This window comes from Arvicola amphibius, chromosome 9 (genome assembly GCF_903992535.2).
Source record: "Arvicola amphibius chromosome 9, mArvAmp1.2, whole genome shotgun sequence".
NCBI lineage: Eukaryota > Metazoa > Chordata > Mammalia > Rodentia > Cricetidae > Arvicola > Arvicola amphibius.
This window is the reverse complement of record NC_052055.2, coordinates 2,513,740-2,527,987: the sequence shown is the minus strand read 5'-3', so window position 1 is coordinate 2,527,987 and position 14,248 is coordinate 2,513,740. Positions and strand designations below refer to the sequence as shown.

General features: G+C 42.3%; 1 protein-coding gene across 1 annotated transcript; it reads left to right on the top strand.

The window, feature by feature from the left end:
• Positions 1-268: 268 nt before the first annotated feature.
• Positions 269-13,777, top strand: LOC119823502 (cytochrome c oxidase subunit 6C-2). Its single transcript, XM_038343547.1, has 4 exons — positions 269-357; positions 1,032-1,164; positions 3,913-4,041; positions 13,657-13,777. The coding sequence occupies exons 2-3, from the start codon at positions 1,051-1,053 to the stop codon at positions 4,024-4,026; spliced, it is 228 nt and encodes a 75-aa protein (XP_038199475.1). The 5' UTR covers positions 269-357; positions 1,032-1,050; the 3' UTR covers positions 4,027-4,041; positions 13,657-13,777.
• Positions 13,778-14,248: the final 471 nt, after the last annotated feature.

The window sequence follows — 14,248 nt, the reverse complement described above, 5'->3', positions numbered from 1 at the left end:
ACGTCTTTACTGAGCCCACTTTTTATTCCACAAGATAGTGCATTTCTGTACTACATTTAATTTTCCCCACGTGTGAAATATCTATAGATTTCTTAATAAATTCACAACACGGGTCAAGAGTAATATTTCCAATTTACTGAAGAAACCTTTTGAGGCACTCAAGACTCATTTTCAAGGTCACACCTAGAGTAAAAACCGGTGTCCGCTTTTGCTTCAGCTGTGACCTGTTGGATTCGCGTTTGCACACTTTTGAACTTCTTCGGCTACCGTAGCCGGGCTCTCCACGGATTTGTGCGCCTGCGCGCTGCGGGAAGGCTCTCCATTTCGGCGTGAACCGGGAAGGACGTTGGTGTGGAGGTGAGGCGGGCGGCTTCTCAGACGCTGGGGGTTGACGGCTGCGGGCGTCGTCAGTCCCGGGACCGAGGACTCTGATGCGTCCCGCGTCCCAGCCTACCGGGGCCACGGGCCTCCCTTCCCCGGGGCCGCGCTCGTCCCCACCGCGACCTCCGGAGGCTGCGGGCCTGGCGGGTCCCGGGGGCTCTGACGACCCCGCCGTCTGCCCGTGCGCGCCGCCGGGGCCTCGGAGGAGCCTCGCGGAGCCCCGGGGCTCCCCGGGTGGACGGCCGGGCCCGTCTTCCGCTGTGTTTTGCCGAGGCCAGGGTGACCTTGGTTGGGTCGTCTGACCCGTGGGGCCTGCGCCGTCACGGAGGGGACCGAGGCGGAGCAGCCGCCGGCGCAGGCACCGGTGACATCGCCGGTCGGCTTGGTGGGAGAGCAGAACTGAAGCGAGATCAGATCGCCTCTCTGCCTGGGGGCACTTGCGTTCGTAGTTTTTGATCGTGGGTTGCAGGTGGTGCCGGTTACCGTGGCCGTTGTTGCGGATGGTGGAATTGCCTAGGAGAGGAGCGGGCCAAGAAGAAACCTTGCGGGGGCTGGGGGGTCAGTCACAGTGTAAGGTACAAGCCGTGCGTCGTGCATGAAGAGGTCCTTCACTTAGCCTCTTCTAAGGTTTTCTTTTTGTTGTTTTACAGGTAAAGGACATTCACGACCATGAGTTCCGGTGTGTTGCCGAAACCTCAGATGCGTGGTCTTCTGGCCAAGCGCTTGCGGGTTCACATCGTTGGCGCTTTCGTTGTGGCCCTGGGAGTGGCTGCTGCCTATAAGGTATGTGTTTGCTGTTTGTGCTTTAGGTCACAAGCTGTTGATTTTGAAAACCTATTTTTACACCTATTAAGGGCTTTTTAAAAAAGAGACTCCGTCTTCAGTGTTTTGCCTCCCACCTTCTTTGGGCTTCAGTGTGAAGGAGCCGCTCAGGCCCCATGTCGTTCGCCGCCTCTTCAAATGAAGCTGTGGTAGTTTGTTAGGGCTGCCATATCGAAGAACCAGGCTGAGTGGTTTAAACACGGACATTTGTTTTCTCACAGGTTTTTGTTTTTATTTTGAGATAGGGTGTTATGTCTATATAGCCATGGCTAGGTCAGGCTGGCTTCCAGCTCATGTAACCTGCCTCTGTCTCAGTGCTGGGATTATAAAGCCTGCGCCTCCACACGCTCAGTTTTTAAGAGCAGGGGTAATGCCTTCTGGGTCCCTTCTCTTTTGCTGTCTTCTGTAACTGACTGGATTTCCTATAAAGAGACTAGGTTAGGACCCATGCCATTTTGAACTTCCTTTAAGGCCTTATTTCCAAAGGTCTTGTAAGATAGGATTTGGTCTGTTTGGGGAGAATAAATTCCTGCCTCCAGCAGAGAGCAGATGCTCGGGGTATAGGGAGAGCAGTTCTCCATTTTGGCAGTTTTGAAGACTTGACGAGAGTAGCATTTTAACGCTGGCCTTGTGTAGCTCTGAAGGGGTGGTGAGATGGGTATCTTTATGTAGCCTTGGATGGCCTAGAACTTGCTCTGTAGACCACTCATAGAGATCTGAGGGTGCACAGAATTAGAATGTCTGCAGCTGATTGTTGGGGGACATTTGTCTGCCTACCTCTCCCTCCCGAGTGCCACCATGGCCTGACCTGTCTATAGACTGCAATGTTTCTTTCACATACCTTCCCTTTTTAAGTCGGATTCTCTTAAACGTTTATTATTGTGCATATTATCATGTTTTTGTAATAAAATCATGAGAAAGTTGAGGGCTATTTTTTATTTTTCCCTGAGACAGGGTTTCTCTGTGTATCCCTGGCTGTCCTGGAACTGTCTGTAGACCAGGCTGGTCTCAACTCAGATCTGCCTACCTTTGTCTCCTGTATGCCAGGATTAAAGGTGCACACCACCACTGCCTGGCTAAAATCAGGACTTTAGTAACTTTTGATATTTCTGTACTCACAGAGATCCGCCTGCCTCTGCCTCTCTAGTGCTGGGATTAAAGGTGTGCGCCACCACCGCCCAGCTAACAGATGGAACTTTTTAAAGTCTGTTGCCTTTTTTTTTCTTTTTTTAAATGGGGCACTCTATTGTCAGGTGTAACAGCTTGAGGAGGGGTTTATTTAGCTTACAGGTAACAGTCCATAGTGAGACCAAGTAGGAATGCTGCTTACTGGCTTGCTTCTTTTTACATGCTCAGCTACCTTGTAAAACCCAAGATCACCTGCCCATTGTAGGCTGGGCTCTCCTACATATATGCCCACAGGTTCCCACTTCCCATGTGTGTAAGTTAACTGAAGCTGACAACCAAGAAACCTGGTGTTCTAATATTTTCCAAATCTGGGGATCTGAGAGCCAAGGGGCTCAATGGTCTAATGAAAAGCCTGAGGGAAATGGGGTATTCTGGTTTAAGTCCCAGAGTTAAAGTAGGAGGGTTAATGTCTGTGGGCAAAGAAGAGTGAAAATTGGTCTTTTGTCAACTTTTTATTCTGCTTGGGCCGTCTGTGTTAAGTTGTGGAGGGTAGGTGGATGACTGTTAGTCCAGTTTCTCAGAACACCAGGTGTCTGGACATCCTTTAACCTTGTCGTGTAGACATCAACTCAACCTAAACTCTAATAGAGGGGGGGGGGCCTCAGAAGGCTTCAGATGATACTGAGGAGCCTTCTTCCTGTCCTCTTGCTGAAAGAAACTTGGGATTCTAATAGGAGGAGGAGCAGTCAAGCCTGCATTACTTCACTTCAAATAGCATGATTCTGTGCATTTCTTGTTGTGCCTCATGGATGTGGATTGGTACAGGAGATTGTTATGTGCAGGATGAGATTGATTTTGGCAAAATACACTAAATAGTGTTCTGTGGAGACTAAATCTTTGCCGTGTCCAGACATGGATTTGGATAACTAAATGTCAGCTGTGGCTGCTGCTTAGACTTTGATCAGTTACTTGAACTCCACCTGGTCTCTGAAATATTCTTTCTGTGCAAGACGAAATCCAACATGAACACACCTCTTCCTATCTTTTTCTTTGATGCTGAAGTGTCAGTAATTTCTTTAAAGGCCTTCTTTTGAAATAATCAGCCATCTCTTTGGATTCCATTCTCTCTTTGCAGAATGATTCAGATCTTGTTAAAGTGTAATCACCTAGAACTTGTTGGTCCTTTCTTATGTCTTTAAATCTGTTTTAGGCCTCTTTAAAATTCATATTCTGCTTAGGTTGAGCCAGGATATGTTACTGTGTTTCAACTGGCAATATTTAGGGTTTGCTGGAGGGAAGGCTATTGATTTATTTTGTACTGTCTTTTAACTGCACTTGTTCCACCACACACACACACACACACACACACACGGACGCACAGCCTTGCACAGGGTAAGGTAATGTGACCTGTGAGCTTCTCGCCGTGCAGTTGTAGCCTCTGCCTTCATTTGTCACCCTTCTTTGTCTTAGGAAATAGATGGCTCAGTAAGCAGTGAATACAAATGTGGTGTTGATTTATTTTGTTTTTAGGTATTTCTACTCTGAAAAATGAGTATGATAATGGGCTATGTTACTTTTCAGTTTGGCGTGGCTGAACCCAGGAAGAAGGCCTATGCAGATTTCTACAGGAAGTACGACTCCTTGAAGGACTTCGAAGAGATGAGGAAGGCTGGTATCTTCCAGAGTGCGAAGTGACGTCAGAATGTGCAGGTGATGAGTGCCCCGGGGGTCTGTCGTGAGTGGTCTTAGCCTCTCTTAGCCAGTCCTTGAGAACCCTGCTGTGCCTCTGACAGTGCCACGCCTTCCAGACCCTGACAGCTTTGCTGTCCTTGTTAGGACTCTAACCACATCATTTGTCCTTTGGTGGAGTTGGCTCTTCCTCTTCCTCTGTGGGCGTGTGCATGTGTGTGGTAGCTATAGAGCAACTTTGGAGTTGCTTCTCCTTCCACCTGGTATATGGGTTCGAGGGATCAAACTTAGGTTGCTAGACATAGGCATTGAGTACCTTAACCCTCTGAGCCATCTTGCTGGCCCTATTTGTCATTTTTGGTTGGCTTATTTCAGTTAGCATAGTGTTTTAGCGTGTTGTCAGCCACATCCTCTCTTAAGGCTGAAGATACTCCACTGTATGTTGTTACTGGGAATTGAACCTGGAGCGTTGTGCATTACTTGGCAAGCATTGATCACTGACATCCTGACTACATCCTATCTTTTATACATGTACTTACACACATATATACATATATATTTATAGAATACATACAGTAGTGCACAATGTCATATCTGTTATATGTAACAGATGTAACACATGATGTACCATGTTATTATATATAATATGTATGACATATACATACACACACACATAATGTTTCAAGATGTTTTATTTTTGAGGAATGGCCTTACCAGGTTGTGGAACCTGGCTGTGACTAGCGAGGATTATAGGTGTGCGCCACCACGCCTGTCGTGTTTGTATGTACGAGTTGTGTCGGTTTGCCTGGCTGTGACTAGCGAGGATTAGGTGTGCGCCACCACGCCTGTCGTGTTTGTATGTGCGAGTTGTGTCGGTTTGCCTGCAGACAGGAGCCACGCTTCGCTCCCCCGTGCTCACCAGCACTTACTGCTTGTTTCCCTTTGACAGCGGCTGTCTCAGCTATCTTAAATAGGGTTGACGTCTTTACGGAAGTTTTGATTTGGACCTCCCTAATGATTTGTAGTTTTGAGTGTTGCATGTACTGGGTACTGGGTATAGCGGGGATTTTCCCCCTTCGTGTGTATGTATGCACTGTGTTTGCATGTGTGTGGGTATGTGGAGGTCCCAGGCTAATGTGGAGAGTGCTCCTGTGTTTTCCACCTGACTGAGGCGGGTCTCCGTTGACCCCAGAGCCCTGATGAGGCTAGTAAGTTACTCTGGGGGTGGAGTTACAGGTGAATTGCTGTGTCTTGTTTGGCATTTACAGAGGTTCTGGGGATCCAAACTGGATTTTGATTTGGTATTTTTGTGCTTTGACCACTTGGCCAGTGTATGGACATCTTAATAGGAAGTTTTGTTGTGTCTTTCAGCAGTGCTGTGTCCCTTTGCTTAAAAATCTGAATAGAATTATTTTCTTTTATTAATGTATTTTGATTTTATACACCACAACTTTGCAAAACTCATTCTATCCTGTTTCTGTGTGTATTATAAGAATTTTCTATATATAAAATGTTGCCTACAAAGACATTTTCTTTTTGGGTGTATTTTCATTTTCTCAACTAATTTTTCTGACTAGGACTTTTAGTGCTTTGTTGAACAGAAGTGGCATGGTCATTTTCTTGAGTTTAAAGGAAAAGGTTTCAGTTTCTCTTCCAGTTGATGGGAGCCAGGGTGTGCTGAGATACACTGCACTACTATACCTATTATGTGCCTTTACGGTTCAGAACACTTACAGCCAGATGTGGTAGCAAATGGCAGAGGCAGGCAGATATCTTGAGTTGGAGGCCAGCCTGGTCTACATAGCAAGTACCAGGGCAGCCAGGGCTACACAAAGATTTACCTATCTCATCGCCCCCACCAAATTTTTTTAAAAAAGTATATATCGTTCTACATAAATCTGTCTGTAGCTATATAAATAATGTATATGGGTGCTTTGTCTTCTTTGTATGACTGTGGACTACTTGCATTCCTGGTGCCTGAGGAGGTCAGAACAGGGTATCAGATCCCCTGGAACTGGAGTTACAGGTGGCTCTGAGCAGGCATACGAGGGTGAAAAATAAACTCGGACCCTCTGGAGGAATAGCCAGTGCTCCTAACTGCTGAGCCATCTCTCCAGCCCCTAGTTTGTTTTTGTTCATTTGTTTGTATTAAATTATGAAAAAGGTGTTAGATCAGATTTTTTTCTACATCTATTAAGATGGTTGTGGAATTTTAAAAAAATTCCATTTATGGTTTATCACATCTATTAATTTTTTGTTTTTGTTTTTTGTTGTTTTGCTTTGTTTTTCAAGATAGGGTTTCTCCCTGTAGTTCTGGCTGTTCTGGACTAGCGCTTGTAAACTAGGCTGCCCTGGAACTCAGAGAGATCCGCCTGCCTCTGCCTCCTGAGTGCTGGGATTAAAGGAGTTCACAGTGCACTGCCTGGCTGTTAATTTTTATATATTGATTCACCCTTAATTCCAGAAATTAGTTTCTTGGGCTTCATATATAATCAGTCCTGCTAATGACTCTTACTAGTGTTGAGGATTCTTGCACTGTTATTTGACTTGAGATCTTTTGTCTGTTTAGTTTAGGTGTCAGGACAGTGCTGGATTTAGAATCAATGTGGATGTTTTATTTCCTTATCTGTTTTGGAAGAACTTTAGAAGGATTGGTTTTAATTCTTTAACTTTTGGTAAAATTTATCTGCTCCTTGACTCCTTTATGAAGTTTTTGATTTCTGATTCAGTCTTACCATGTTAATAATTTTAGTCTGCTGTCTAGATTTCTTGAGTTGATGTTGGTGAGTTGATGTTGGCAAGTCTTAATAGTCTTCATCTAAGTTACAAATTCACTTTTTGTATTTTGCTGAACTTTCTCATTTCTCTTGCCATTTTAACTAAAGATTTTTCAATATATTTGACATTTACGAAGAACCAAGATTTTATTTATTGCTTACTATTTTATTAATTTCCTTACTTTTGAAAGCTTTATTAGATCTTATTAGGTTGTGCATTTGAGCTTTTAACTTTTCCTTGTGATTTCCTCATTGATCCATTGGTTCTAGAATTTTAAATTCAGTGTATTTGGGGGATTTTCTAGTTTAATTAAGCCAGTGTGGTAAAAAGATACTTATCAAGCCTCCTGAGATTTGTCAATGCTTGTTTTGCCCTATCATGGTGTCTTGGTTAGGAAAGTTAGTTAGGAAAACATTTAATTGAGTTGGTAGCTTACAGTTTCAGAGATTCAGTCCATTATCATCATGGTGGGACATGGTGTGCAGGCAGACATGGTGGAGAAGAAGCTGAGAGTTCTGTCTTGATCTGCAGGCAGCAGGAAGAGACAGTTACACTAGGGTTGGCTTGAACATCTGAGTCCTCAGAGCCCCGCCCCCAGTGACACACTTCCTCCAACAAACTCACACCTCCTAATAGTGCCACTCCTCATGGACCTGCGTGGGCCAGTTTTATTCAAGCTACCACACATAATGTGTTAGAAAATTCTGTATTTTGTTATGAGTAGATGGCTGATGTATGATTACAATTATCTCTACTTTTCAGCTTTTTATCTCCTCATCTTCTGTATATAGAGTAAGCCCTCAACTACTACTATTGAGCTATTTCTCCATCTCTTTTTCTGTATACTTCATGCATTTGGATTTCTCATGTGTATTTTTGTTTTCCATGACAACTGGCCCTGTTACCATAATGTGCTTCCCTTAAGCTGGTTTTGTTTGGTATCAGCGTAGCCACTTCGTTTCTACTTGTGGAATATTTTTCCTTTCACTCTCTAGGACCCTAAGTGTAATTTGGTTGGGAAATTTAATTTATGTACATGTAAGTCATTATTACTGTGGAAAAGCATTATTACATTTTTTTTTTTTTACTTCTTGGTATGTTTTATGGCTCCCCCCTTTTTTATTGCTATTTAGGAAGGTCTTTTGTATGTATGCATGCATATGCCTATGAAGAAGTTTCAATGGTTTATATCCTTTTCTATATGAATTAGTATTTTTGTTATGCTGTGAGACACAAAACAGCTCTAACAGTAAACAAATGTAACTTCAACACAAAACGTTACCTTGTAATGCCTCCCTTTGTTACTGATGCCGTAGTTACACATTTTATATATATCGTATATTCGTTAACAGATTTATAGTTTGTTCCTCAGTGCCTTTGTTTTTTAAATACTATAAAAGAATTTAAGAGCTGGGTGGTGATGGCGTATGCCTTTAGCTTTTAATCCCAGCACTTGGGAGGCAGAGGCAGGTTGGAGCTCTGAGATCTCTGAGAGTTTGAGGCCAGTCAGGTCTACAGAGTGAATTTTAGCACAGCCAGGGCTACACAGAGAAACCCTGTCTTAAAAAACCAAAAAAAAAAAAAAAAAAAAAAAACAAAAAAAAACCCAAAAAAAACAAGATTGGAAGTAAGAGTTAAAAGCCAGGATTATAGTATGGGGGACTCACACCTTTCAGCAGAGCAGTTCCTCTGTGTAGCTTGTAGTGGGAGGGAGGCTGCTTGTTGGTTCCTGGTAGCCCAGCTTAGACCCGAAATAATCACGCAGAAACTGTATTAATTAAATCACTGCTTGCCCATTAGATCTAGCTTCTTATTGGCTAACTCTTACATATTAATTTAACCCATTTTTATTAATCTGTGTATTGCCACATGACAGTGGCTTACCTGCTAAATTCCCAGCGTCTGTCTCTGGTGGCTCCATCAGCTTCTCCCTGACTCTGCCCTTCTTTCTCCCAGCATTCAGCTTAGTCTTCCCCGCCTACCTAAGTTTTGCCCTGCTATAGTCCAAAGCAGTTTCTTTATTCATTAATAGTAATCACAGCACAGAGGGACTCCCACATCACCTCCCCTTTTCTGTTCAGATAAAAAGGAAGGTTTTGACTTTTACATAGTAAAATTACATATATCAAAACAGGTATCAAACAAGAATTACAGTTACAATATTTATATCCACTTTATCTTTTATTATAACTAAGGAAAATTATAACTAAATTCTTCAACTCCATCAAAGACTTCAGAAGGATATAATATTACTTAAGTAAACAGGAAACAACTTCCAAAACTCTAGAATTGACAGAGACATCTCACTGCCTGGACAGTCACCCAAAGTTTTTCTGTACTGTTGGGGCATCCAGTCTTCAGCCCACAGGCCCATAGTATCCAGCAGACTTTTCCATGAAGCAGTAAATTTCAAAGATGGTTCCCACCTATATTGGCAGTTTGTTTGTCACATTTTTCTGTGTCCTGCAGAATGTTTGGCAGGCTCTTTTGTGTAGCAGGAACCCCGAAGGATCATCTCACCTTTAGGCAAGTTCATTTCTCTGTGGGTCCTGCATATCCAGTTTATCAAGCAGTCCAGGCAAGAGCAGTTTCTTGTCCAAATGGATAACTCCATAAGGAGCCTCTTCGATGCCCATCTTCCTCTTAAAGTAATTGCTGCTGCCAGGAGCAGATGTGTCTCATTGTCATGATTAAGTCCTAAATTCTTAAAACATTTTAAATGCCATATTGTGTAGTCTTTGAAAGGTTTGAGAGATAGATGCCTATCCATCTGAAATACGTCTCTGTACATCTAGAAAATCTAACATGACTACAAGCTTGACTATTATAGATGAGTATCTATTAACATATTTTTTTTTTTTTCGAGACAGGGTTTCCCTGTAGTTTTTAGAGCCTGTCCTGGAACTAGCTCTTGTAGACCAGGCTGGCCTGGAATTAACATATTTCTTAATTATGCATTACATTTTAAATGAACTGCACAAACACAGTACCTTAAACGAGCAGAAATATACAATTGACCTTAAATTTTTATCAATAAACCAAGATCCATACCAATGCAAATCTCTATAGCATATTCCCCTTTAAATGTAAAGAAACATTTACAAATAATATTTGGGAATATGGGCACAGTTCTGTCCAAACTTCTTTCTGCTGTTTATTGGGCAAAGTAATTTTCTGAGGGTGTTCATGGTGACCTCTTGAAGGGTCATGGTCTATCAAACCATATTAGTCTAGAAAGATTCCACAGGTTCTCATCCTCTGTGAAAACAAAAGAACCTCTTTTTCAAATTAGACCCAAATTCTAAAGTCAAGATACCTTTATAATATACATGGTGGTTTAGCTTAGTAGCTTATACAATGAAATGTCTCTCTGTACTTAGCTCCTTCACAGTCAAAAAATTCAAAGAAAACACAGTAATATACATAATTCAGACTCTGAATTTTCTATCTTTATGTGGCTTATTTTTCTTTATTCCTTTTAATCTATGACGATCTGTACTCTTTAAAGACTTTACCTTTTTTTAAAAAAAACTTTTTTTTATAACTCTATATTCTTTTTCTTCTCTCTCTCAAGCCTACATACATTTATCCAACACTGTAACCCATTTAGAGGTCTTTATGTCTGAATCTGTCCTATTGTGTATCTGTAATTCTTTACTGTCTTGAAGAGCTTTTAAAATGGTAAGCAGCTTGGTTGCAGCTACTCTGGATGTTGGCTCCACCTCTCTCCACTTTTAAAATGGTGGAGCTACCATTCCTGCCAGCTCTGGGGACACCAGGTAGGAGCTGTGCTCAGCACTGACAGTGAGCGTGCAGCACATAAACCCTTTTTATCTGAGTAATAGCTAAACCTGCCATGCAGAGGACTGCACAGCCTGGAAATATCTCTGTGTATGGCGGCAGGAATCCTCCATGCTCCCCTGCCTGTGCCAGCCTAGTAGACCTGATCCTGTCGCCTGCCCAGGTGGGGAGCGCTGAGCCATGGGCATGGTCTCAGCTACTTTCTTCTGGACCCCGAGTGGGCACAGAAACACCCGGGCCCACAAATGCCATTCACATGCTCCGTAGCTGGAGTTCGCGCTGTTAGCACAGCGTTTTAAAACCACATGGCTTTTTTTCTGCTACTGCTGAACCAGGAAAGCCTCTCTTAAAGGAGCCGTGCCTCTGCTTGCTTCTAGCAAGGTCTGTCTTAAAGAGTAGGTCCCCTGGCAGTGATCTTCAGTTGTTGCTTACCAAGAGATATTTCTCCCTTTTTGAAGGATAGTTTTGGCAGATTTGACAGAATTTTATTTATTGGGATTTGTCTTGCTTTGAACTCTGCTCCTCCTGCCTCGTCCTCCCTAGTGATGGAATTACACAGTGTATGGCTGACAGAATCTCAGTATAGCATCCAGCAGCCAGGCTTAGAAGCTTCTGCTGAGAAGTCCATGGGTAGCCTATAGGCCCTGTATATCACCAGCTACTTTGATACTTATTTTCACTTTCAAGATTCTGTTTGCCTTTGGCTTTGACAGCTTGAAGGTAAGGTGTAGTCGCTAGGCTTATTCTAGTTGCAGTTTCTCTAAGTTCTCTGTTCCTTTCTCTCGTGATCCCATGGTACGTGTGTAGGCCCAACTGCTAATCTATAAGCTCCACTGTTCTCTTTACTGTTGCTCTACTTTTTGTACCAGACTCTTGCCATTTCAAATGACCTGTTCTCAGATTTGCTGGCTGTATCTCCTGCCAACTGGAGTAAGCTTTTGAAACTAGTGATCCCCACCAATTCAATTAGTGTATTTTCAGGACTTCTTGTTATTCCCATTTTTTCATATTTTTCTGAGGTTTTTGATTGTTCATATTCTTTTGCTCATTGAACATATTTAAGACAGTTGGCTTTTTAAAATTTTCAATAAAACCAAAGGCCAGGTTTTTTTTTTTTTTTTTGTGGTTGGTTTATGGAGATCCACTTTGGTGATTGAAATGGGCTATGCTCCTCTATAAACTTGCTTTGTAATCTTTTTGTTGAAATTTTTACATTTAGAAAAATCTCTCCCGTTTGTATGAAGGCTTGTGAAGGAAGACCTTTATTAGTAAGCATTGTAGTCTAGAGGCTTAAGCTCCTCTTGGTCTAGTGATTCATCTTTAATCTGTCTGCGATGTGCTCTGGATCCAGTTTACCTGTATACACAGCTACTCCTAAATCCTCCTTAACTTTGAGTTTCATTCCTGTTTACCCTTGGAGCCTTAGCTGTTCTAATGTTTCTCTGCCTGAAATCTCTGACCCATGGGTGCCTGGAGGTCTGTAGTCCTCCTGCATACCACAGCATCCACCAGTGTTTTCCTTGGCAAGACAAAACCAGACAAGTAGGTATTACCAGCAGGTACCACTCTTTACTGGTGTCACTGAGGGAGGAACAGTTGGGTAGTTCCTCTGGGCCGTGTTGCACTGCACTACACAGAGGAGACATGGAGGTAAAGGCAGGCAGAAATGTTGCTAAATTTCCTGTTTTGTATGATTTTCTGTTGGTTAGGTGTTCATTTGGTTTCTGTAGCTCAATGGGGGGTTCTGTTCTCAGACAGTTATTTTGGCTCATTTATTGTTTATTCAGTCAGGTGAGGTGGGATCTGTCTGAGTTTGTGGGATGCGGTCTTGCTGCCATAAAATTCAAATTTGGGATTATCAATTTGCTAGGTTGACATTGGGGAACATCACTCTGATAAAGCAGCTTTCCTAAAAATACACATTTGACACCTTAGGTATTTATGAATGCTTTTCTGGTTTGGTCTGTCATAACATGGGGGCCCTCATGCCTCATGGACAGGATAAATTAAGTTTCTGTGTCTAGAGGAAAGACTGAGTGATTTAAGGGTTAAATAGTCAACACCACTGTTCATGCTTTGGAAATCTTATGCTTGTTATTTAATTTCATTCAAGTTAACAGATGGGCAAAAGACAAAGATTCTTCAGTTTGGTTCTGTGCTCTGTAAAATAAATTTGATGTGGTGTAGATAATATATATTCTTTAATGAGCATTTCAACTGCACTAAAATATGTACATTTTCTAAGATCTAGGATGAGGAAAAGGCCTACTACACTTTTCTATTACAGATGTTTTCAAGGTGATTAACTTGCTTAATAGAAGGTTTAATTCTGCAGTGTTCTATTTCTTGTTCTTATCCAAAATGTCTTAGTGTTCTGTTGCTAGGAAGAGACATCATGACCACAGCAACTCGTAAAGGAAAGCATTTAACCGGGGCTGGCTTGCAGTTTGAGACATGCAGGCAGATATGATGCTGGAGAAGTAGCTGAGAGTTCTGTGTCTGGATTGGCAAGCAGCAGGAACCCCTGGGGGCTTGGCTTGGGCTTCTGAACCCCCAAAACTCACCCAGTGACAGTTCTTCCAACAAGGCCATACCTTCTAATCCCTCTCAAGTAGTGCAGCTCCCTGATGAATGAGCAAAAGGGGGGCATGGCATTCTTGTTCAAACCACCACAGTTGCATGCATTAAATATCCAGAGTATTACTGCTGATTTATCATTATTGTAAAACAAAAACAACTTTCTTTTCCACTGGCAGGAAAATTAGTAAGAATGATCTTTATTATGCCATGGACTGTTAATGTCCTTTAGTACTGATACAAAGAGACATAAAAAACATTATTAAAAGTTAAATAACCTAAAGAACAGCATGCAGATGCCAGAGAACAAGAATGTTACAAAAAAATTAAATAAGTTTGGTGTGCCCAGAATGGAAGCTAGGGAGGGTGGCCAGGGAGCTTGTCATTAGGCAACCAGAAAATGGAAATGGGTGATTGTGACCTCGCTGGGACTGATGAAGATGGTTCCTCACTAACACACCATTGTGTTTCTCTCCGTAGAGTCATTTGGATTGCATTCAAAAGAAGTTCATCGCTGACCTGTGTTCCTGAACTGTGAAACATGAATATGTGCTAAGGAATAGTTTATCTCAATAAACAATTAACAGTTATATGACAGTAAGTCTTTGCTTGGTTATTATTATGGATAATTCAGGGTCTTAAAAATCTGACATTCTTATATATAAGTCTGTATGAATATAAAGATAACTTGTCAATTCATTCTTTCAACACATGTATAATTGCTTTTATAGTTTGTCATCTCAGTGAGGTAGGTCCCTCCTACAGTTACTTGGTGCTGGCTTTGGTCCCCTGGAGTACACAAGAGTAGCTGGACTTCCAGCTTTGAGTGTTCCAGTCCTGTCAACAAATCTGTCTTTGCAGAGGCAAGAGAGGGAGCTGAGTCTCACAGGTTCCAGGTCAGCCAGGGGTGGATGTTCAGGTGCCGTCCTTACAGAAAATCTGTCCTTGAAACTGTTTGGTGGTGCTGCTGTCACCAGAAAGAATAGGTAATTGACACTGTTAGAAGAATTGCTTTTATTCTGAGCCATGTAATATGGATGAGAAATGGAAATGTGTGTGCAATCTAGAAAAA

Bases quoted from the DNA above. Each gene is read 5' to 3' on its own strand.
- LOC119823502 (XM_038343547.1), top strand. From the start codon at position 1,051: ATGAGTTCCGGTGTGTTGCCGAAACCTCAGATGCGTGGTCTTCTGGCC. The intron at 1,165-3,912 runs GTATGTGTTTGC...GTTACTTTTCAG, and splicing joins GAGTGGCTGCTGCCTATAAG to TTTGGCGTGGCTGAACCCAG.